This window comes from Lepus europaeus, chromosome 15 (genome assembly GCF_033115175.1).
Source record: "Lepus europaeus isolate LE1 chromosome 15, mLepTim1.pri, whole genome shotgun sequence".
Classification (NCBI taxonomy): domain Eukaryota; kingdom Metazoa; phylum Chordata; class Mammalia; order Lagomorpha; family Leporidae; genus Lepus; species Lepus europaeus.
This window is the reverse complement of record NC_084841.1, coordinates 27,059,278-27,084,884: the sequence shown is the minus strand read 5'-3', so window position 1 is coordinate 27,084,884 and position 25,607 is coordinate 27,059,278. Positions and strand designations below refer to the sequence as shown.

Below are 25,607 nucleotides of genomic sequence, written 5' to 3'. Positions count from 1 at the left end.
AGTGTGCCAGCGCCACAAGTGGAGGATTAGCCTACTGAGCTGCCGTGCGGGCCAAAGTGGTTCTTTAACACCCTTGCCTGTGCATTTTTACCAAATCATCATGCCTTTCATGTCTGAATTTCTTTTTGCTTGGTAGTGATGCTGCTAGCTAATGTTTAATTCAGGTAGTTCTTGGACTTGCCCATGATGATTACATAGCACATTGCATTATTTATCAATGGGGATTTTACTTTGCATATGAAATTAAGATTGCTAATCAGTTTATAAGGAGATTATTTTGGATGACAAGGAGGGGCTCAAGATAATCACAAGAGTCTTTATTAATAGAAATGGAAGGAAGAAGAGAGTCAGGGTGACTCCATGCATGAAAGGCCCAATCTGCCATTGCTGGCTTTAAGGGGGGGGAAGTGGGCTGGCTGTAAGCCAAGGGATCTGGGCAGCCTCTGGAGGCTGGAAAAGGCAAGAAAACATTCTTCCCTAGATCCTCCAGAAAGGAATGCAGCTGTGCTAACTCTTTGATTGTAGACCAGGGAGATTGGTTTCAGATATCTGGTCTCTAGGACTGTGAGATAACACATTTGTGTTGTTTTAAGCCACTAAGTTGGTGATCATGTGTAAATAGCAGCAATAGAAAACCAACACCCTGAAAAGTCCTGGTGTCTATGTATCCCGGTCTGAGTTATTTCAGACTAGCCATCCCAAGTCTGTGAGGAGCACCCCATTTGAGTATCTGGACCACTGCGGTTGATTTGGGTGCCCTGTCCCTGTGCAAGGTTGGGTGAGTTGGTATCCCAAACCTGTTGCTGAATGCAGGTGGTTGGCTGGCAGCCAGGGAGAATTCAATTATCGGGGCCAAATTCCTTCTGAATGGAGTCAGAAGGCCTGTTTCAGCCCAGTTGTAAAGAATCTTGGCCGGGTTACCCCTGTAAATTCTCAAGATGCCTGGCTCTCAAACCTGGTTTGCGGCATTCTCTCACTGAAGGAAAAGTTTGCGCCCCCTGGTGGACACCCCGTCCATGGTCAACTTATTGGGGTACAGGGGATGAATACCTTAACTCTTTGCGGAGCTGTCTTGCTTCTTCCCTCTCCTGGTTGCTTTCTGAGTGATCGGAAGAGGACTTGGAAAGATGGGATTATGGACACAGAAAAGTACCACAGGGTCACACAGGCTCACAGGGACTCACAACTACTGCAGTCACCTCATCAGACAGACAAAAGGGCTTTGCACTGTCAAGATAGCAGATCAGCTCAGCTCGCTCCCTGAGACTTGGCAAAGAAAAAAAGTTGCCTATTGGTTTTTAAATGAAAATCTTAGCCCGCCCCGGAAGGGAATCCAGTCGGTCTGTGTGGGTGAGGGGTCCGTCTTGAAACAGCAAAGTCAGCAAAAGTTCAAGAGCTGCAGGAAGGGGCAGCGCTGGGCTTGGGGGCCCCTCCGCCCCATCTCTGCGCTCCATGTGTCTGCACTCCGGCCAGAGGCTGGAGGTGAGGAGGGGAGGGCTCGCACTCTCCACTTCCTCTAGTACCGCCGCCCAGGGTATCTGTCCCGGGTCTCCCCTATTTGGCCGGCTCAGTGCCGGGCTCTGGGCGGGGCCCGCGGAGCACAGAGGGTGGGAGTAGGGGAGGAAGATGTGCGGGAGCTGGCCGGGGGCCGCGCGGGCGTGTCCAAGGCGGAGGGTGGGGACCCGGGGTGGGCTGCACCCTCCCCGCACTGACCCATTCCCCGCCGGGCCAGCCGGCCGAAAGCTGACGCTGTCAACTGATTATTCACTCCCCTTGCGGAAGGAGGGAGGGGAAAAGGTATCTGGCCCCTGCCTGCTTCCAAAAGCAAAGGCAACCGCGGGCGGCTCTGCAGACTCTCCCTTCGCACGCCTGGACCATGCGCCCCTGCGCCTTCCTGACTGGCCACAGGCGAGAACTTGACTTGTGGAGCTGAGGGCTCAAACTTTGTGACTCTTCTCCCCGACGAGTGAACCATGCCATGTGCCCAGAGGAGCTGGCTGGCACACCTCTCCCTGGTGGTGGTTCAGCTCCTTAGCTTCTGGGCGCTTTGCCATGGGCGAGACCCTCAGCCAGGCCCGGTTCGCTTCCCGGACAGGAGGCAAGGTTAGTGGCTTTTTCTCTTGTTCCTTAGAAAACCCCTGGTGGTCAGACTTGTGGCAGCTTGGTTGCTCCCCTTCCGCTTCCCCCACTCTGCAAAGCGGCTGGACTGAGTCGTGAGGAAAGCTGGGCTGGGGGCTGAGCGACCCGGCGTTTCTCAGAATTCAGGGTTTTAGGCGATGTTGCCTTAGTTCCTGCTGAAAGGTGAGTATCTCGCTTTCTTTATAAGGATGACACTGCGGTCTTTTGAGAGACCCAAGAGCTAGCTGGTGGCCTTCTCCCCCTCTTTTGTCTCCTCTTGAATGCTGCACTGTTTCAGCGCCCTGTTTTCCAGATTCTGAACATGGGAAATTGCTTTTTTTTTTTTTTAAAGTTCCAACTGGCGGCTGGCAGTCACCGCAGCGTTTGAGTTCATTTTAAACTCCCGGGCAGGGAAGAGAAATGTGATTCCTCCCCCCTGTTGAGCGCGCTTGGCTGTGTTTGGGTTTCCTGGAAAGATTTAGGATTGTGTTTTTAAAATAATAGCCCTTTTGGGAGGGGGGGGGAATTCACCTCTACAAGGGCTTATTTTTCCCTGGTCCTGTCTCGCTGATCCCAGATGGCTGCTGCTTTTCCTTGGGCTCTGTGAGGGCCACGATGTTATGGGAAGCCCTGGAGGTGCCATGGAGAATTTGGTACTATTATTACTCAAGCCTCACAGCCCGCTGGTGCTGTGCCTCTGCTTTTTCCTGCCCTGGGAAGGGTCAGAGACACTTTTCTGTTTAGGGGGAGCTATGTGTGTCTCTGGGGGCAAACAGTCATGGCTGCAACAGTGCACCTGGGAGGACTTGGTCAGTGTCCACCCAGCCGCTGACAGTAGCCTTCTGGGATGCAGGGACCTTTGTCAGTGTCCCTATTACCAGCAAAATGTGGAGCAAGTTTTGCATCCAGAGAGCCAGAGTGCCTGACTTACAATCTTACAGCAGTGTCCTGTAGCAATGCTAGGGGTATTACACACACACACACACACACTCACAACACACACACTCTCACACACACAACACACACACTCTCACACACAGTGCTGGGTTTTTGCATCCAGTGACTCCGTGTTTGCTGACTGTGCTCAAGTCTCAGGATGTATCCTCCAATAGCTTTCTGACACCCCTTGAATGCCCAAGGCCACTTGGGTGCCACACGTCACCACCCTGTCCTTGTGGAGAATTTCCAGGCAAGAGTTTCTGCCTATGTTGCACAGTGCGAATCTTGCAGGAGACCTCATCAGCTGCGGCTTCGAGAGCTCTCAGAAGCAAGTCCCTCCCTCCCTCCCCTTGCTTTACTTGGAAGCCTGAACTGCCAGCACTGGGGTTAGATGTCAATCAGCCAGCACTGGCCTGTGTAAACGGTCCAGATACAATCTCCCACCCCCAAGTTTAAAATAGCAGCACTTGTTGTTCTTTGGAAAACAGTCCCTTTGTGCAAAGTCTCTTCTGGGGCAGCACAAACAAAGCCCGTGAGCATGTCCCAGGGCATGTGCAGATGATTTGGTTCAAAGACACACATTCTCCTGGGTGATTTCAACTCTGCTTGCTGTGCCTCTTCTTTGGAAGGAAACGCAGCTGGGCGTGGGGGCAGAACTGGAGTTTTCCCTTCTGGAGAGTGAGAGAGGTTAGTTTCCGCAGTCATCTTTGCAGTTATGTGCTGAGAGTGTTTGATGTTGGAAAAGTAGCCATAAAGGATTGAGTTTATTAGTGATGCATATCAATTTATATTTAAAAATATTATTTATTTGAAAGAAAGATCTTTCATTTGCTGGTTCACTCCCCAAATGCCTTCAACAGCCAGAATTGGGCCAAGCAAAAGCCAGGAACTGGGAACTCAGTTCAGGTCTCCCACATGATGCTAGGGAGCCCAGGTAGTTGGGCTGTCACCTGCTACTGCCCAGGATGTGCTGGCTGAGATGTGAAGCCAGGACTGAGACCAAGGTGCTCTGATGCGGACGTGGGTATCTCAGCAGTGTGTTAACCACCGGGTCAAATGTCCGCCTCAATTTCAGGTTTTGAAAGCTCTTCCACCAATCTTAATAAATTCATTAATGTTTTTATAGGAAATACACTTTTGGTAGACAGGAACAATTTCTAGGCAGACTTCTCTTTAGAACTAAGAGGGTAGAGGAGGTGTGGAGGAGACAGGGAGGAAAAAGAATGAGGACAAATGAATGAGAGAATGAAATTTTTTAAAAAAAGATTTATTTATTTATTTGAAAGGCAGAGTTACAGAGAGATGGGGGAGATATATATATATATATATATATATATATATATATATATATATATCCTCCATCCACTGGTTCACTCCCTAGATGGCTACAACAGCCAGAGCTGTGCCAATCGGAAGCCAGGAGCTTCCTCTGGGTCCCCCATGTGGGTACAGGGGCCCAAGGACTTGGGCCATCTTCTACTGCTTTCCCAGGCCATAGCAGAGAGCTGGATTGGAAGTGGAGCAGCTGGGACTCAAACTGGTGCCTATGTGGGATGCTGGCACTTCAGGTGGCAGCTTTACCCACTACATCATGGTACTGGCCCTGAGACAGAAGGAAATTTTAAGAGTTCCTGGGAATAGAATGACCAGGGTTTTGTTCTCAAATGACCTAACTCTACTTTGACAACATTTTTTAATTGTACTCAAATTCAGAACACTTAGACTGTCACATTTCTTCAGACATCATCTCATAGATCCTTTTACAGCTGAAGAATGGGTGCCCTGGGGCATCAGTGTGTCTGTAAACGTGCGCTTGTTGAGCAGCCTGTAGATGCTGCTTTACCAGGGCCTTGGTGGGAGTTCCAGAGCCCCTCCCCTTCCCCAGTCAGAGACAGAGTCAGATGTTGGATAGCCTTGCAGGGTTGGGCAGAGTCAGGATTTCAGTCCTAAGAAAGAATTTAGAGACAAATCCAACCTTTCTGGGTCTGGGAGCTGGCAGAGTTGATCAACTCTGTTCATTATTCTTTCCACATTGTTCAGTTGTGATGGAAAGATACACTATAGGCTCATTCCATGAGGTTTCTTGGTTTCATAAACAGGTATCAGAACATGAGGAGATATTAACCTTGCCTGCAACACACTGACTGAATTATTTAGCCAATAATGTCACCCTCTGCTTGCTTATCCCTGTATATCTGTCTTTTGACTTAACAATGGGGTGTGCTCTGATAAACCCATTGCAGGTGGAAGATATTTTAAGTCAAAAATGCTTTTAATGCACCTCACCTCCTAAGCACCACAGCTAGCAATCCAGTGCAGTGTAGACTATCAGTGTTTACCCTTGTGAATGTTGGGCTGCCCAAAATATGGCAGAATTGCACTGCATAGCCCAACTCAGGAAAAGAACAAAATTTGAAAAGTTCAGTCAGTAGTTTCTACTGAATGCATGTTTTGTACCATCATAAAGTGAAAAATCCTAAATCAAACCATTGTAAGCCAGGGACCCTTGGTAATGATTACAAGGTCCTAGTCACTTCTGTGATCTATTTTTTGCCTTTGACAACTCTGTGGAATCAACAGGCCAGGGACATTAGCTCATGTTAGAGATTGCTCCGGGGTGCACAGGGTTATGCAAAACAGAGTGTTGCAATGTTTCCAGAAAAATATTGTAATCATTTATTTACACAGTTTATAGAAAAATTCTGCCAGGAGCAAATGGTTTCAGATAATTTTGGCTTCTGGCTACATATTGTGGTTGATGGCACCATGGTGGGAGCAAACATGGCTGGGGGGTGGTGGAAGGGAGAGAGAGAGAGAGAGGGAGGGAGGGAGGGAGGGAGGGAGAGAGGGAGGGAGGCAGGGAGGGAGGTAGAGAGAGGAAGAGAAGAGTCAGAGGGCAGACAGGAAGCAAGAGGGATTGATTCAAGAGGCAAGCTTACGCTTTTTATAGCAAGTCATTCTTGTGAGAACCAGCCAGGGTCCCAAGAGAACTATATTAATTCCATCTGAGGATGGCACCTCAGTGATCTAAACACACTCTACTAAGCTCCACCTCTTAAAGATTCCACCACCTCAACACTAACATGGGGAGGACCAAACTTCCAGCACATGAACCTTTGAGTACAAGCACATCTAAACCATAGCAACCAGGGGCACAGTCAACACTACTTCCTTGGAGAACTGGCAGAGCCTTCATTTCACGCTTAACCACAGAAATGATAACAATGAGAAGCTATCGTTATTTCCTGACACCTAGTTCTCATCCTTATCCCATCCCTCCTGGGTTCTGCTTTCTGCTGGCCAAGATTGTAGCTAGATAATCGGCCACACCCAGCACCTACTGAGAAGAAGCCAGGGTGAGTGTGGGCTTCTTCCCTATCTCTTCTTGATTTAATGGCCACCAGGATCCCTGGTAGCCAAGTTTCTGTCATTAATAGTAAGAGTGCCAGTGTTTAGCAAATACATGCTGGTTGTTAAGCACTGTGTGAAATCTATTACTTGAGTTACTGCATTGCAACCTCACAATCACCCTAAGAAGTTGATGCTATCATAATTATGCCCATTGTATAGATTATGCAACTGCAGTTTGGGCTGCCAACATAAACCACATCTGTACATGGCCTCTATATTTCCATCCACACCATGGGCTGCCATCGCTTAGCTGTCTCCATTGTAGTTAAATCAGGAGGGAAAATTGATTTTGTTATCCATTATCATGTCCAATAGAGAGGCAGTTATAATCTCCATGTATGCTGAGCAAACTGAGGCATGAAGAAGCCAAACAGTTCTTTTCTGGTCAGATCATCTTCCCTGGTGGTGGTGGGGCAGTACCAATACCTCTAACCTTGTTACGCTGTTTGCCAAAGGCAACTGACTGTTACTTTTTATGTACATGGTATGCAAGGGCTAAGAAAATGATTTTGAAATAGAAAACATGAGGTTTCAATCCAAGTGATGTTTCAAAAGTTTGCATAGCGACTTCTTAGACTTAGTTTCTTTATCTCTGAATTGGGAATAACAACCAAATCAGTCTGTCTCTCAGGGTGTGAGTACTGAATGAGGAAAGATTTGTGGTTCCTAGATCGCAGCAAGTGCTCCTTAAACATGATTGTGGTTATTTTCAATAACATTATTATCAGCTAAGTTATCTTGACCCTTATAAAAACCCATTAGATCAAGAGCAACTGGCTTGAAGTCTATAAATTTGATCTTTTATTTTTTGGGGTAATAGATGCTGGGGGCTTAGACAAGCTTCAGGTTTTTTTTTTTTTCATTTTATACTTTGAAAAATCTTGTTAAATCTTTGAGGGGCAGTCCCTGTAAGTGATAATTTAGGTCAGGAAATTATGGGAAAAGATGTATTGGTCTCCAAATACAAGGAAATAACTCCTAGACCAAGTTCATCTCCTCCAATTTTTCCCCATTGGAATTCTAACTCAGATCTGAGTTCTTCTAGTTCAGATCTTCTCTCTAGTGGGTGGCTTAGACAGCTGCCCACTGCAGAAAATGCCTGTCCTGTCACTTAAGGTGCTGTCTACCTCCAGCCTGCTTTTTCTACCTCCTGCTAATACTCCTGTGGGGCTGACAATGCAAACTGTTTGCCTTCCCACTGCCCCCTACTTGACTGTGCTGCCCCTCCTCCTCTCCAAGAGAACCCTAGCGTCCTCTCAGAGTCGGTGTGAGGGATGCCTCCACCAATGCTGACTCTTCCCTAGGGACACAGCCACCTGTGATGGCCATGGGCAGCATTGCACCAGGAGCACTCGGTGGGCAGCTGCCTGGTGTCAGGAGATGTTGGCCTTCCTTACTTCTCTCCTCTGTTGAACACTCTTTCTGGTCCTCTCACAGCACAGCACCTCTCATCTCCTATCCTTGTCATCTGCTTGTCTTTAATTGGGAAAAACAACATAGGAAATACAAAGTCAACAACAAAAATCACACCCCAAATCTCACCCTCATAGCAATTTTCATGTTTCCATATTGTCTCAGAGGCTTTGTTCATGTACATTTATATACATCTCAAAGTTGCAATTACAGTGGAAGCACAACTATAAATTTATTGCCTTTTATGAAGTTATATTGAAGTTATATTGTTTCCATATTTCTGATTATTAAATATTCAAATATGTTATTTTGATATGTGAGTTTACATAAATTATCTATTTAGAACAGTTTTTTAAATGTGAGGTTGCTTTGAAACTGCTTTTGTTAGTCTCTTCTTCCTAACAGTCTGAATTAATTTAGTTGCTTTCTGGGTATTACAAATAAGAAATTTTCAAGTCTTAGTCTTTTTCTATAGGTCATAGTTATTCAACTCGGAGTGCAATGTTTTACTTAGAATTTACTTCTGTAAAAAATGTAGTTGCTTTTAGTTTGTGTGTCCCTCAAATTGGTCAGTACAGTTTTTTGGAAAGATGGTCTGTTGGAAAGATGCTTCTTTCTCTGTTTTGAGGGAGATGCAGAGATATGCCTAGGTCACAATATATTAACGAGGGCTTTTCATTTTGTCTCAGCTTCTGCAGAAACCTTAAATGTCAGGAGTAAAAGGAGGTTAATTTCCCCCCTGTACTTCAAGAGACTGTGGGTAAGGGGGTATGGGCATGCCAAAGATGTTTCTTAGCCCTTCCTCCTTCTTGTGTGCACACGAGGACAAGCTGAAAGGTCAGTGAGAGGCAGTGGAGAGAGACTTTCTTCAGGAGAGAGCGAGGGGGCTGGCGTGCTCCCAACCACTGTGCCCCCAACTCAGGGCAAGTGGAAGGACCTTCAGAGACCTCAGCATTTGGTGAAGTCCTAGGGACTTAATGCCTAGCATTTCAGCCTTTCAGTACCAACATGCCACAAGACTGGCTGGAATATTTGCCGACAGTGGACACAGCCATGCCAGAATTTCCCTGAATGTGGGTCTTTCCTGTGAATCAATTTGGACGCCATGGATAGGAGCAACACTTGGATCTTCTTGAATGGATGCCAAGAGGCTGCCCTGTAAGGTGAGGTGGTCACAGCACAGGGGTGGAGTGGAAAAGACTGAAGATAGACAACTGGGGCAGGAACGCCCCAAGTTGAGGACCTGGGGTGGGTAAACTCCAGTGACAGAGCCTCCCACATCTTGGGAGAAGGGGACAGAATTTAACATTGACCCACATAGGGCACTACTGCCAGAAGACAGCTAGATCCAGGGGAATGAGATTCTTTTAGGCCCTCCTTTCACTCTCCTGCTCCTATACTGGAGGAGCCAGAGCTATCATTGTAACAGAAGAGAAGTGCAAGGTGAGGGACATACAAGGGACGCTGGCTACATCCACCCCACTCACCTGGCCATTCCTCTCTTCAATCAGGCTTGAATTAGGAAGGGCAGGGCAGCTGCAGCAGCAGATAAGCCCAGACGTTTCTGAGCAAATGAGTGGGAGGAACAGAGGACCAAGTCAGTTACACTCCCCGGTCCATGGCACTCCGGCGTCATTTGTGTGAAATTCTTTTTCTGCTTTTTGTACGTGAGCATTTTTATGTTCAACTCCTACTCCCATTCCTCCCTATGGAAATCATTTTAATGGGTTCCATATGTATTTTTTGGTCTCGTGTGTTCTGGTAAGCTTTCTATTTGTGTGTGCATTTTCCGTTAGTGCAAATAGCTCTGCTTTAACTTGTTTTGCTTCTTATTTTACACTGAGCACCATTTTTATGACTTATGCACGTTGTTACATAGTCTCTTGTGATTAAGTGTTGCAATTGGAAGCAATGAATCTGGACTTTTTACAGCAAAACATTGAGAGTATTTGTAACTACCCAAGAAGGAAATTTCTGTGCTTTTCCCCGTGTTTCATCCAAGGCAGAAAGGACGGTTCCATCAAGCATGTTTGAAGGCAGTTGTTTGGAAAACACGACACGACTCTTTTATAATACATGCCCATTGACTCCAGTTCTTCGAATTAACCAACTGCAAACATAGTCAGTGATATATCGACACATATGAACTGATCATCTGTGATGTGCAAAATTCTGGCCTGCACAAGATTCAAGGATAAATAGTCTAATAAGCAAAAGGCAATGCAAAATAAGGTCAGTTTCGAGGGTCAGAAAGTAAGGTCAGGAGTTTTAAAGGAATGGGAGGGAATTGTTGCCCCAGACCTTAGGATAATGAAGAAGAAGGATTTCAGCTGGACTTTAAACCATAAACAGGATTGTGCGAGACACAAGAGCCATTCCACTCAGGGAGATAACACGAGCAAAGTAACATAAGCTAGAAAGTGCTGGGGGTATAACTGGGAGACAACAAATGCAATCTTTTTGTTTTAGGCAAAAGAAAAAAAATAGTTCATCTTATAAGTGGCCAGTGACTTACTGCAAGGAGTCTGTAATCCAGAGTGCTGACGAGTTTCCTGCTAGTTATAACCTTTGTTACTCTCAAATATCAACGTAAGAAACAGTAGCGAGAGGTAAATTTGCTAAATCAAGAGGTTAATTTATTCAGAATTGTTGTTCTTATGTAAGACTTTCAATTTTTTTCTTAAAAATAAATTTATCCTTTAATTCCATTTTCTATAAACCTTTTGAAGTTTTTATATGTAGAATGAACAAGTATTCTTGTCTTGAATTTTTAAAGTGGCAATTTTCATACTTTCAGGCAATGCTTCAGATCATAACTTGTTCTCTGATCATCTTGTTCTGTGGATTTTGTAGACATTTTATTAAAAAAAAGCTCCTTTAAGCACTCTTTACTACATTATGGAACCCTCTCATGCTGTAACTGGCGGAAATTCATTCCCGAGATGTCTGAGTACCTTTAATAAACAGTGAAGCTCCATGCTTGTATTCGTGAACTTCAGGCTTCCTGCTGTCCATCATGCTGACCTTGCCCCATCCTAGCAGCGGGCCTCAAAGATTGAAATCTTAATTTTTCTCCAATAAAACGCCTGATATCCAGAGCTCCCCCTTAGCACCAGCTCAGACTGCTGCATGAAGAGGAGGAGGAAGTATCCTGTAAATTTGAGCTATTCAGGGAATTTACTGTTGGCAGCGTTTGTATGGGGCAAAGGATCTCTCAACTCCAGATCAACAGAGGCAAGTTGCTATCAACAAGCTAGAACACAAGTTCCAAATGGAAGCAGGTTTGCCTCTCTGCAGACTCAGCTGTTTGTGATTCTGCGTCTCCTTTTCTTTCAGAGCATTTTATCAAGGCCCTGCCGGAGTACCACGTGGTGCATCCTGTCCGAGTCGACGCCCGTGGGCATTTCCTATCCTACGGCTTGCACCATCCCGGCGCTGGCAGCAGGAGGAAGAGAGACTTGGCTGACTCAGCGGACCGGGTGTACTACAGAATTTGGCATGAGGAGAAGGACCTGTTTTTTAACTTGACGGTCAATCGGGGGTTTCTTTCCAACAGCTACATCGTGGAGAAGAGATATGGGAACCTCTCCCATGTGAAGATGGCAGCTCCCGAGGGCCCCCACTGCCACCTGTGGGGCACAGTTCTACAGCAGGGCACCACAGTTGGGACAGCAGCCCTCAGTGCTTGTCATGGACTGGTGAGTGCCTGGGCCTGTCATCTCCCTCCTATTCCCCAGGATCCTAATGTCTCAGCCTATACAGCCCCCACCAGCAGTGTCAGAGATCATTAACAGGAGAATGGAGCCTCTGGGAGGTAGGGACCTGGCTCCAAGGAGGTTTGGCATAAAGTGTATGATGAATGAAGGGCAGTGGATCTGGGAAGTTCCCAGTGTAAGAGCACCAAGACTTCAGAGAAGGCAGGAAGAACTCCAACCAGGAATGCTGATGGAGGACGAGGCAGGATTTGAGTTGGGTCTTAACCTCTGAGGCAACTCTGAGAGTCCCCTTGATTGACTGGTTGGCCAGCATCTTTAGAATTAATGAAACCTGGATTTGGACTGAGTGTGAGTCTTCCTAATGATGGAAACAGCAGGTGCTATGCTATGATATCCTCCTTTGACTATGTGCTTTGCAATTAGACTTTATATGGGGCTTTCTTCTCCCTGGGCCACATACAGTGCTCAGTTGACCTATCTGGGGGTCGCCTCCTGCCTCTAGGGTCTCCATCCCCTGGCTTTGCTCTGGGGTTCCTATCATATCTGCCCTCTGCAATCTTGGCTCTTTCTTACATTTGAAAACTCTGGAAGCATTAGTGGTACCTGATCCTCATGACCAAGGTGACAGGAAGAAAAAGCCCATGATCTAGAAGGGCAGCATATGGCTACGCAGGATCCGTGGCACAAATTTGCAGAGGCCATGGCGCTCCAGACACCACACAGCTGTGGGAACCCATGTCTAATCTTTAAATATGCAAGTCATCTTCATGCTCATAAGCCACTAGAAAGTATGGACCTGGGCACTTCTGCATGGGTCAGAGCAGTGTGGTCTGTGGGCCCGCAGAATGAACATCACCTGCAAGCTCATTAAAAAGGCAAATTCATGGCTCCATTGCAGACCTTGTGCATCGGAGTCTCTGGGGGTGAGTAGAAACTGCTGTATGTGTCAATTAACAGTTTGCATTGGTACCTAACTCATGTCTGTACAAGTCACACCCTAAAGTGCTCTATTCAGTAGCTTTACATATTTTGCAGAGTTCTGCAACCATCACAGTAAACTGTAGAACATTTTCGTTAGCCCAAAATGAACTCTGTACTCTCCAACTTCTCATCTCCATCTCTGCAATCCTAGGGAATCACTACTCTGCTTTTGGTCTATAGATTTGCCTGTTGGAAACCTGTATTTTTAATAGAATTATTAAGAATATTTATGGGCTTCAGTGCAACGTTTCAGTACATGAATACAATGTGCTGAGCAATTCAGGGCAATCAATATTTCCCATTTTTTGATGTTGCATTAGGACTAGAACCTTGGAGCTCCTGTCTTCTTTTTTGCTTATCTAATATATAATAGTTTACTGTGAACCATAGTCCTATCACTATGCTGTATAAAACTAGGAATTTGTTCGTTTGCTCTAACATTGATTTGGGTCTGATTATCTAAGCCTCCTGTGTCCCGCCCCATTCCTCCCAGCCTTTAGTAATAACCATTCTGTGTTCAGATGGAGTTTTGTTTTTATTTTTAAAAAAGATTTATTTATTTGAAAGAGTTACACAAAGAGGGGGGCCAGAGGGAGGGAGGGGGAGACAGAGAGAGAGAGAGAGAGAGAGAGAGAGAGAATCCTCCATCTGATGGTTTACTCCCCAATTGACCACAACGGCTGGAGCTGTGCTGATCTGAAGCCAGGAGCCAAGAGCTTCCTCCTGGTCTCCCACATGGGTGAAGGGGCCCAAGGACTCTCTGCCATAGCAGAGAGCTGGATCGGAAGTGGAGCAGCCAGGTCTTGAACCAGTGCCCATATGGGATGCCGGCACTTCTGGCCAGGACGTTAACCTGCTATGCCACAGCGCCGGCCCCGAGTTTTGGTTTTAGCTTCCACATATGAGGGATGTAACATAATTTAATTACTAGAAGTCTAAATGGAAATCTGTTTTCCATATAAGGAAAAATTTAAGAAAATTCTGTTTCGTGAAACCTGTGTTTCCACAGGTTTGCAGGAGCCTTTCATTGCCCCTGAAGTTTGAGAGGACCTGGGCTAGCTCAGTTGTTCTTAATCATGGCTCAACATGAGGATCACCTGCGAGATTTTAAAATGTGCCCATGCCTCGAACCCACACCCCAGATATTCTGATCGAATCTGTCTGAGGGCAGAGCTCAGACAGCAGCATTCCTAAAGCCCCTAGGAGATGCCAGTGTGCCATGGGCATGGCTTGCTAATAGATTAACAGAAGTACATGGGAATTAGCAGTATTAGCCAATGTTACTTCAAGACATTGTTCTTCAGTTCACATCACAGCCTCCCTTTTCAATTCTGACTCTCACTCCTCCCCAGGTGATTAGAGGTGAGAACAGCTGCTCTAAATTTCTCCTTACTTTCATCTGATACTTTCTTAGGGGAATTGCATGCTGTTTAGCATTATTCAGAACTTCAGCTTAGAGTACTGGGACCTTTTCATTTTCAAATGGTGCCCAGGAGCAGTGAGTACCACTTTGTGGGCATTTTCCGGTTCAAGATTTGCATTCATACTGTATTAAGTGCAAATTCGTGGTGGTAGTTAAATTGATTTTTCACGACAGAATCATTGAATGCCTTTGCCAGAAGAAACATCCCGCTGGGATTACAAGTATTTTGTAGACTTTCTTGCCTAATCAGACAATTAATGGGTGACTATAAAAAAGGAACCAGAGCCAAATGAGTTTCTTCTGTGTCTGTGACCACGCCACCTGGCTGGCTTCAACGTCATTTGCTGGTGTTTCCTCACTTGCCAATGCGTGCCTAGAGTGGTCCTTGTCAGATGGATGGTGGTTGGATTCACATCTCATTTCTCGGGATGCTGCATCTGAGAACTGGCTTCTGGTATGTTTGCTCTCCCTTTCACCCAGGGATGACCTTGTGCACATTGAAGCTCACAGGGTGGCAGGCTTAGGAGTTGCTGGCTCTAAGCAGTCTGCTTCTCCTAGGTGCAGAGCCAGCATTTGGAAAACTCTCTTAGGAGGGGAGTATTTTCACGTGGACCAGAACATCTGCCCGTCTCTCATGGGGTTGAGGCCTGGCTTCAGATGTATAAATCTGAATAAGATGTTGGAAGCTGCTTTCTCTTGGGGTTGTCTGTGATTTGAGCCCATTTAGTCTCCCCTGGAGCAGAGCCCGATGGTTTCCAACTGAAGACTCTAGAAAGGGCACCATGGGGAGCTGTGAGACCCCTTCTTTCCTCCAGTGAACATCTTTCCCCTGGCTCTGGCCCCTGTCTCAGAGGGTGCCAATGTCCCTGGCTCAGCAGCACCCCTCTGTGTCAGCTCCACCATTTTCCCCACTCTTTGCCTTTCAGCACTCTCATAACTTGGAAATTACGGAATTTATTTCATTGGAGCACTTTAATTGATTTATTCAAGTCTGAGTTCTTTGATGAAGAAATAGTGTTTTTCAATTTAGACTCGATTGATCTTCAGCAGGGTGAGGATCATGGGCAGAGGAGTTGGTTGCCCTAGGGCCCTATAGGATTGATTTCAAGCCTGTTTGTTGTTAGTATTTCAATTCGGATTTCTGTACCAGCAGGATAGTGCAAAACATTAACACTCCTCACTCATGCATGATACAGGATTGTGGCTCTGTTTTCTCATGGAATATTCCACCTGTACTGATGTCCTAGTTTAGGCACAAACTGGACTCTATACCTGGGTTGGTAACAAAGATACTTCTAATTCCTGTCAATAGCATTCTCAGGTCTGGTTCCATTCAACTGAATACAGTTCTTGGCTTTTTCATAAATGCTTGCTTCAATTCCAGTCACTCCTGGAAAATTAAGTCCCAGTTCCTATTCTGAATGGGCGGTATGGATTTAACAAGGGCATCCGCCTTTAACTCCCACTCGATCCTCTGGCCTTGCTTCCTTGTCTGTTTTGGCACGCTGAGATTTTCTGTACTGTTTTGAACTCAGGCATGGATTAAACTTTTGAAAGAACCATTTTCTTTTTTTAAAGTTAAACCTTTTACTTGGAGAGTTGTAGATACACATACAGTTGCAAGAAGTAATACAGAGAGGTATTGCCATGTTCCCTTTATCCAATTTCCTCTGAAGGTGATATCTTGCAAGATTACTCTGGAATATCATAGCCAGGATTTTGACCTTGGTTCAGTGAAGAAACTGAACAACTCCATCATAAGGCTCACTCCTGTTGTGCTACTGAATCCATACCTCTTCCCCTCCTGACCCTATCTCTTCTTTATGTTCACACTTTGCATTTAAGTCAGGGACCCATTTTGAGTAAATTTTTGTATGAGGCCTAAGACTTAGTTTCTTTTCTTATATCCCTCCCTCCCTGAGTCCTTCCCTTCCTTCCTTCCTCCCTTCGCTTCCATCCTTTCTTCTTATCTTTCTCTTTTTTATAAAAGTATATTTATTAGGGCTAGCACTGTGGTGTAGTAGGTTAAGTCTCCACCTATGGTGCCAGCATCCCACATAGGCATTGGTTCAAGTCCCAGCTGCTCCTCTTTTGATCCAGCTCTCTGCTATGGCCTGGGAAAGCAGTATAAGTTGGCACAAGTTTTTGGGCCCCTGCACCCACATGGGAGACCCAGAAGAAGATCCTGGCTTCAGATCTGTGCAGCTCTGACCATTGTAGCCATTTGGGAGTGAACCAGTGGATGGAAGACCTCTTTGTCTCTTTATCTCTCTATCTGTAACTCTGCCACTCAAATAAATAAATATTAAAAAATACATTTATTTGAAAGGCAGAGAGTGAGGAAGGGAGGGAGGGAGAAAGAGAACACCTTCCATTCACTGGTTCACTCTGCAGATGGCCCTAAAGGCTGGGGCTGGGCCAGGCCAAGGCCAGGAGCCCAGAGCTTCTTCCTAGTCTCCCACGTGGGTGCAGGGGCTCAAGGACTTGGACCATCTTCAGTTGCTTTTCCAGGCTCATTAGCAGGGAGTCAGAACAAAATTGGACCATCTGGGTCTTGAACCAGCACCCATATGGGATTTCGGCACCTCTGGTGGAAGCTTAACATGCTATGCCACAAGGCCAGCCCCCCAATTTTGTTTATTTTTATTTATTTATTTATTTTTTGACAGGCAGAGTGGACAGTGAGCGAGAGAGAGAGAGAAAGGTCTTTCTTTTGCCATTGGTTCACCCTCCAATGGCTGCTGCGGCTGGCGCACCACGCTGATCTGAAGGCAGGAGCCAGGTGCTTCTCCTGGTTTCCGATGAGGTGCAGGGCCCAAGGACTTGGGCCATCCTCCATTGCACTCCCGGGCCACAGCAGAGAGCTGGCCTAGAAGAGGGGCAACCGGGACAGAATCCGGCACCCTGACCGGGACTAGAACCCGGTGTGCTGGCACCGCAGGTGGAGGATTAGCCTATTGAGCTGAGGCGCCGGCCAATTTTGTTTATTTAAATAAAACAAAACAAAACAAAACAAAAAAAACAAAAAAACCTCTTTACATTGCTGATCTTTTTTTGTTTCAATTTTATTTCTCTAATAATTTCTTTCCCCCTAATTTTGGGTTTGATTTGTTATTGTTTTCTAGGTCCTTCAGATGTATGATCATTTATTTGATGCCTCTCCAGTTTCTTGATGTAGGCGCTAATTGCTTTAAGCTTTCCTCTTAATGCTACATTTCTGTATCCATAAGTTTTGCTGTGTTGTGTTGTCATCTTCATTTGTTTCTAGGATTTTTTTTTTATTTCCCTTCTGTTTTCTTCTATGACCTGCTGTTCGTTCAAGAGCATGTTGTTCAGTCTCCATATGTTTGCCCATTTTCTAGAGTTTCTTAAGTTGTTAATTTCCAACTTCATTCCACTGTGGTCAGAAAACACATATAATTTCAAGTGTTTTGAATTTGATGAGATTTGCTTTATGGCCTAGCATATGATCTATCCTAAAGAATGTTCCATGTACTGATGAAAATAATGTGTATTCTGCAGATGTGGGATGAAATAATCTGTGAATATCAATTAGGTCCGTTTAGTCAATAGTGTAGATTAGCTTGGTTATTTTTTTTTGTTGGTTGTTTTGTCTAGTTAATCTGTCTATTGACCAAATTGGAGTGTTTAAGTCCTCCAATATTATTGTAGTGAAGCCTATATCTCCCTTTAGATCCATTAATATTTGTTTTAAATAGCCAGGTGCCCTGGCATTGTGTACATATATATTTACTATAGTCACATTTTCCTGTTGAATTGATCCATTAATCATTACATAATTCCCTTCTTTGTGTCTTTTTTAAAAAATATTTTATTAATTTGAGAGATAGTTAAAAGCAGAGAGAGGGAGACACAGAGAGAAAGGTTGTCCATCTGTTAGTTCACTCCCCAAATGGCTGCAACCGCTGGAACTGGGCTGATCCAAAGCCAGGAGCCTCTTCCAGATCTCCCATGTGGGTGCAGTGGTCCAAGCACTTGGACCATCTTCTGCTGCTTCCCAGACCACAAGTAGAGAGCTGGATTGGAAGAGGAGGAATAGGGACACGAACCAGTGCCCTCATGGGATCCCAAGTCTGCAGGTGGAGGCTTAGCCTACTATACCACAGCACTGGCCCCTCTTTGTGTCTTTCAACAGTTTTTATGTTAAAGGCTGTTTTGTCTGATATTAGGATGAGTGCTCCTCATTTTTGCTTTATGTTAGCATGGAATGTCTTTTCCATCCTTTCATTTTCAGTCTGTGTATATCTTTATTGGTAAAATGTGTTTCTTGTTGGCAGCAAATAGTTGAGTCTTGTTTTTTAATCCTTCAACCAATCTTATCTTTTTTAAAAGAAATTTATTTATTTACTTGAAAGGCACAGTTACAGAGAGGCAGAGGCAGATAGAACTTCCATCCTCTGGTTCACTCCCCAAGTGGCCAGCCAGAAGCTTCTTCCAGGTCTCCCATGAAGGCACAGGTGCCCAAGTACTTGGGCCATCTTCCACTGCTTTCCCAGGCCTTAGCAGAGAGCTGAGATCAGCCAGGTCTCGAACTGGTGCCCATATGGGATGCTGGCACTGCAGATGGCGGCTTTACCTGCTACGCCACAGCGCCAGCCCCAGCCCCAGCCCCAGCCAGTACTTGTTATCTTCAGCCTTTTTGATGATGTCTGACAGGTGCAAGGTGATAGATCATTGTGGATTTGATTTGCATTTAGCATGTTTTCATATACTTGGTCATTTATACATTTTCTTTAGAGAAATACCTACCATTTTTTACTTGGGAGATTTTGTGGTAGGCTGGGGTGGGGCGAAGGAACTGTTGTCTGAGTTTCTTAAGTATTTTAGATATTAGCCCATTATTAGATTTATTGTTTGCCAATTTTGTTTTTGCATTCTATAGGTTGTTTACTCTGTTGTTTGTTGCTTTTGGTATGCAGAAGCTTTTTTTTAAATTTAAATTTTAATTTTTTTTTTATTTTTGACAGGCAGAGTGGACAGTGAGAGAGAGACAGAGAGAAAGGTCTTCCTTTTGCCGTTGGTTCACCTTCCAATGGCCACCGCGGTAGCGCGCTGCGGCCGGCGCACCACGCTGTTCCGATGGCAGGAGCCAGGTACTTCTCCTGGTCTCCCATGGGGTGCAGAGCCCAAACACTTGGGCCATCCTCCACTGCACTCCCTGGCCACAGCAGAGAGCTGGCCTGGAAGAGGGGCAACTGGGACAGGATCGGTGCCCCAACCGGGACTAGAACCCGGTGTGCCGGCGCCGCAAGGCGGAGGATTAGCCTGTTGAGCCACGGCGCCGGCCTGCAGAAGCTTTTTAATATGATGCCCTTGTCTATTTAGTCTGATGCCCTTGTCTATTTTTGCTTCTGTTGCTTGTCACTTTGTTATCAAATCCAAAAATTCATTTCCTGGGACCTCGTGCTGCAGCATAGTGGGCTAAAGTCTCTGCCTGCAGTGTCAGCTTCCCATATGGATGCTGGTTGGCATCCCATGTGGGCACTGGTTTGTATCCCAACTGTTCCTCTTCAAATCCAGCTCTCTGCTATGGAAAGCAGTAGAAGATGGCCCAAGAGCTTGGGCCTCCGTACCCATGTGGGAGACCTGGAAAAAGCTCCTGGTTCTTGGCTTTGGATCAGCCCATCTCTGGCTGTTGCAGCCATTTGGGGAGTGAACCAGCAGATGGAAGACCTTTTTTTCTGTCTCTCCCTCTGTCTGTCTGTAACTCTACCTCTCAAATGAATAATTAAATCTTTTTAAAAAATTTATTCTGGCTTCATGCCAACAAGAAGCTCCTTGGTTTTTAAACTCGTCTTTTTCACTCTCCCTGGTAACATCTATAAGGGGACTTTTCTTCCGTCTTTCCCATGTGTTATGGGAATCACAAGTGGATTCCCAGTATCAGTTCTGCCCATGAGACCCTTCTAGACTAACTGGTGGAACAGAGGCCCCATGATTCCTGTTACTCCCTCATTTGCCTTTGCAGCTCCCTGGGGAGAAATTCTAAGTCCCACTCTGATTGCATCTTTCACAAGCAAGCTCTCAGGATCTTACCTTTAAATGTACCTATCACCTACCGGGCTGCCTGTCCTTTTGGGCCACCAGGCCCATCTTCCTCATAGGTAGATGTGGTGAATAGAGGATGAGGCTCTTAAGTTGAGTCAAATAGTTGCCTTGCATTTTCTCTTTTCTCTGGAGCAGAAGGTAAATTTGGGGAAAAATTAATAAAACTGTTTTGCAAGTGAATTACCTTGGTTTGTTCACACATATTTATTCCCCAAGATTTTGTTTTGGGTAATTTATGACTCTACATTGTTCTGTGTTAAGCCTCACTGCCCGTCCTGTTGCTGAACGATAGAAGCCTGTTGGGTGAGCACTTTATTCAGAGGGCAGCTTTGGCTCATTGATTCAAGCAGGGTCTGTTCGCAGAAGGTCTGCTCTAGGGTAAACTGAGTCCTGATGCCTTCTTTGTATGATCTCGTTGCTCTTTTCATTTGACCATCATTTACAGGTTTTAAAAATCTGGAGCCTGTCTGGAAAGTCAGAAAGAACCTTGTTTTTAGAGGCTGCCTTAACCTTGATTAGCACCTTGCAAATGACTCTTCTATGGAAACAAGAATAGTCACTTGAGTTAGCCCTGTGTACCTTATATAGCTGTTGTAGATGACAGATGGAAAATGCTGTGGAAAATACCCTAGTACTTTCATTGGCTTCGTAAGAGTAGCTAAATCTCTGTACCCAAATTGTTGAGACATTTCATTAAAACTGGTTTTTTCAAGTCATCAATGAACATCTTGTTGCCAGTGGGTACCCCTTTGTTTCATCTTACATGATAATGTTTCATTACCATTTGGCCCAAGTAATTACTCCTACTTGAAATAATATTTGGCTCTGCTTAAGTGACACCACATTATTATGGTTTCTCTCCTACCTACCACACTGAGAGTTCAACCTCAGTAGCCTTTGCTTCTTTTCATGCATTTTATTACTCTTCGGTCATAGTATTTTGTTTGTCATCACTCTTCTCTAGCTTTATGTTCTGTCAGTAGGTGCTCTGAACTAGTCTGTCTGTCTATCATGTATCTATCTAATTATGTACCTCACTGCCTACCTAATCATTTAGCTATGTGTTTATCACCTTCATCAGCATCATCTATTTATCTAATATCATCATTGAACTACTGAATTTAAATATCTAATTCTGCTATTTCCTTGGAACTCCAGTAATCCACTTGCCATTTCCACATGGAAGCCTAACAGGCACCTCAAATTTAACATATTCAAGGCAACACTCTTGCTGATCCCGGCGTCAGTCCTACCCATCTCTGTATGTGCGGACTGTACTCTTCCTGTGGTCCAGATCAGGTCCCGGCCTTGTCTCATCATTGACTCCTCCTTTACTCTCAGATTCTACACCTGTTCTTATCAGTGAATCTCGTCCTATGTACCTTCAAAATATGCTCAGACTTACTCCTCTCAGCACCTCTATAGCTAATGCCCTCATCTAGTTATTCTCACTATGGGTAGTTTTGTACTCCAGGAGACATTTGCCAATGTCTGGAGACATTTTTGGATGTCACCACTAGGGAGGGGATGATTTCTGGCATCTAGTGTGTAGAGGCCGGGGTTGCTGCTCCACTTTGTGTCATACACAAAGCCAGTCATACACTCCAAAGTGTTAGTAGTGCCAAGGCTGGGAAACCTTGCCTTGTCCTAGTCAACTTCTTTTCTCATCTGGACCCTGCCTTGCCCTCCCAAGTGATTCTCCTACTTCTTCTCTTATATCCTGCAAGCCATTTCACACATGATGTCCAGACTGGTATCTTTTTTTCATAGTTTTTAAAAATATTTATTTATTTATTTGAAAGTCAGAGTTACATAGAGAGAGGAGAGGCTGAGAGAGAGAGAGAGAGAGAGAGAGAGAGAGAAAGAAAGAGAGAGAGGGAGGGAGGTAGGTCAGTCTTCCATCTGATGGTTCACTCCCCATTTGGCCACAACAGCTAGAGCTGCATTGATTCAAAACCAGGAGCCAGGAGCTTCTTCTGGGTCTTCCACATGGGTGCAGGGGCCCAAGGACTTGGGCCATCTTCTACTGCTTTCCCAGGCCACAGCAGAGAGCTGGATCAGAAATGGAGCAGCCAGGCCTCGAACCGATGCCCATATGGGATGCCGGCACTTCAAGCCAGGGCATTAACCCACTGTGCCATGGCGCTGGCCCCCAGATTGGTATCTTAAACACATTCATAAAGCAGTGATATACTTTTGCTTCAAAATCACCTGCTGGTTTCTCATGACAGGAGAATGACATCTGAACCCTGGGTTTTCAGGGCTCCCTTTGATCTGGTCTCTGCCCACCCCCCTATCCTCTTTCCACCACCCTCCCCTCTCTTACTGTGCTCCGGCAACACTGACCTCTGTTTCTCAGATGTACCAAGCATGCTGTAGCCTCACAGCTTTTACACATGCTTCTCCCTTTGCTTAGGACATCCTTCTCTCAGATTGGCACATCGCTGCTCCTTTCTGGTTTCAGATCCTTCCTTAAGGGCTCCTCTGGCCTCTCAATCTAAAATGGACTCCTCAGATATTCTGGTATACCACCTGCTTTATTTTCATAAAGAAGTTACAGAACCCAACATCTTCTTGTTTTGTTTTTGCCTAATTTTCTTTCCCTCACCCTGTCTTGTTCTTGCAAATCTGTGTGACCACAGTAGCCCCTGAGCCCTTACCTACAGGATTTGGCCTTGCTTTGTGGCCTCCAGATGACAGTCACTGGCGGCAATGCTAGTCCTAGTCCATTGCCAGCATATTTCCCTAAGTGAGTCATTCATTCCCAAGAAACAGAGCGAGGAGGGGTATGTGTCTCTCTGCGTGCATTAATCAACAGCCTTTTTCACTGAGCCACACCAGTTCCCCTTCTCAATCTCTGCTTTGAGTCAGCGTGAAGAAGTCTCTGTGACCTGAAACAGTTATGGTCTTTGCTTTTGAGTTCTGATAAACAACTGCCTGAGCAGTTACATAAAGGCTCAGATCTTATACATGCTTGTGGAGAGACACACTTCTCCCATACTAACAGCCAAAAGTTCAGTGACTCATTTCTGCTGAAGTACTTACCCCATAGCCATGTGTGCAGGCAAACTTTTGCTGCTCTGAGAGCCGCCTTTTTACTGAGGTGCAGAGCACTTTTCTTTTTGTCACCAGAACAGATGGGATGTTTATTTCTTCTTCTTTTGGGATGCAGGACAGTGTGGAGGTTTGCAGTGATAGTCCAGCTTCCAGCCAGCAAGTTATCAGTTTCGACAAGGATATGCTATTAGAATCATTTGAACTCTGTAGAGTTTTTCTTTTCTTTTTTTTTTTTACATGAACAACAAGTTATAGACCCAATTTTATTATAATTTAAAGGGGATTCATTAAATGACTAGACCCAATTAGCCCAGGCTGCTTTATGAAGATATCGTCATAACCTTTATTCATAATATTATCTAATTGATATTTTAAAAAATAATGACCATTATCCCATATACAGCAATATTTTATTTTGGTAAATTCCCCTGCTTGCTTTATTATTTTTTAAAAATTATATTTAAGGTACACAAATTTCATGTATTTCCTATATATGGATTCAGAAACAGTGATACTTCCCACCCTACCCTCCCTCCCACCCACATTCCCACCCTTCTTCCTCTTCCCTCTCTTATTCCCATTCTTCTTCTTCTTCTTTTTTACAGAATGTAGACTTTCTCAGATTCCAGTTTTGGGAAATGCAAAGAGGGAGGTTTCTCTACACATTTTGCCATGTGAATACTGCCCATGAGGATGTGTGACTTTTAAAGACCCATGTCCTGCCTCGGTGCCTTTATTGAGGGAGGGGTGTGCTTTGCACCACGTCACACCCCCACGTTCTTGGCTCGGACGGAGGGTCTGCTGGTTCTTTTCTGCATGCACAAAGGATGTCCCTGTTCCTGTCCTCTCGTTCTTGAACTCTGGCTGGTGCCGGGGATGAGGTAGCTGAGGAATGAAATCCACTGGCAGAGCTGTGTGGGAAAATTTTCCCAGTGAGGCTGCTTGCTTTGCTTCCTGATCCAGAACTCCACGGCTCATTTGCGGAAACCAGGCTTTTGCACTGGGGGGTGTCTGTGCGTCGGGATCCGTTACTCCTTGCCAGAGGAGGGCCGTGAATGCTCTGTTTATCCTCTCGCTGTGCTCCAGGCTGCTGCATTCCCCCGACCCCTGACCTTTGGGGTTGCCTGATGAGACTGCGCTTACTCAGACAGGAGACTTGGAGCAGGGCCTCTGGCTGGCGGAAATGCCTCTCTCCCTTATCATTGCTTTGTGCTGGGGCTCCTTGCTCCTTTCCTTTTCCCTTTTGTCTTCCTTTCTAATTGATCAGGTTCATTTGCGAGTTCCCATGCTGATGAACTAGAGAAAGAAGGAGAGAACTGGGGACCCTGCACTTCAAGGAGCAGTACTGCTGTTTTCTTTCACCGGACCTTGACTCTGTGCCATCCCTACTCCAGGGACACTGCAGGGGTAGGATGGCAGAATGACCCTCTGTCATTATGGGGGAGAATAGGCCAGATGCACTTTCTTAGAGTTGGTGACTTGAATTCAACATCTATCCAAATGCAACCCACAGATGCGACCCTTCTCATGGATCGCTCCACTCTGGAGTCTTTGCTTTAAATCTTATTTCTGTTTCACTACAGGAATGAAAGGCCAGGTTTCCACAGCCTCCCTCTTGACCTTCATGCATAAATATTTCTGTTCCTTTTGATTCCGCATGAATCACAGACCTCATTTATTGTTATCAAGATAACCTCTGTGGAGACCTGGCCTATTTTTCATATGGAGCACTTCTACTGGACTTGGGAGTTAGGGGAGCTGAACTCAGTCCTTGCTCAGCTCATTCTAATTGTGTGACCTCAGTCAAGGCCTTGCCTCTTAGTCTCTGGTACATTGGATGAACTGTATCCTTGTGTTTTGTGGACCAGCAGTAAGGGCATCACATAGGAGATTATCATAAATGTAAATTATCAGTTTCAACCTGCTTCCCATCTGCTGAGTTAGAGCTAAATTTAACAACGTCCCCAGGTGATTTTATGTGTATTAAAATTTGAGATGCATTGACCTAGTAAACCCAGAAACACTACCTCTATCTGATTTTTTTTCCTTTGTGAATTGCATGCTTTTGACAAATTGCCTGAAAGTCAAACAACTGCTGGGAAACATTATAGCAGGGAATGATGTTGCTCTAAGTAGTGTTCATGGTGAACATATGGAAGAAGAATCTTAGATAATGCGATTCAGATGAAAAACAGAGAAATGGTTGATAGCGGCCAAGTGTACCCGTTCGGTTGTTTTCCTTTCCTTTTCTGCTGTCTGCTGCAGTGTTTGAATCCATCTTCAGTGGTCCCATTTGGTGTCATTGATTCCCCCTCTTCCCTTTACCTATCCACCCCTCCTTGCCCATTAGCACCCTGTTCACAAGCTGATTTTTCTTTGGATTCCTCCCCCCCTTTATTTAAATCCTGCTTTGGTCTTCAGGAATGAGTCACACAATTTTAAAATGCAGAACTTCTGCAGTCTCTTATCGGGTCATCAGA

At 45.2% G+C, this 25,607-nt stretch overlaps 1 protein-coding gene across 1 annotated transcript in view; it reads left to right on the top strand.

Annotated features, from left to right (window-relative positions):
• Nucleotides 1–1,762: 1,762 nt before the first annotated feature.
• ADAMTS12 (ADAM metallopeptidase with thrombospondin type 1 motif 12) overlaps nt 1,763–25,607 on the top strand; it is a 333,668-nt gene continuing 309,823 nt past the window's right edge. The window contains exons 1-2 of the mRNA XM_062211778.1: nt 1,763–2,103; nt 11,218–11,579. Coding sequence (XP_062067762.1) covers nt 1,974–2,103; nt 11,218–11,579 — 492 coding nt within the window. The 5' untranslated portion in view covers nt 1,763–1,973. The remainder of the gene's footprint in view (nt 2,104–11,217; nt 11,580–25,607) is intronic.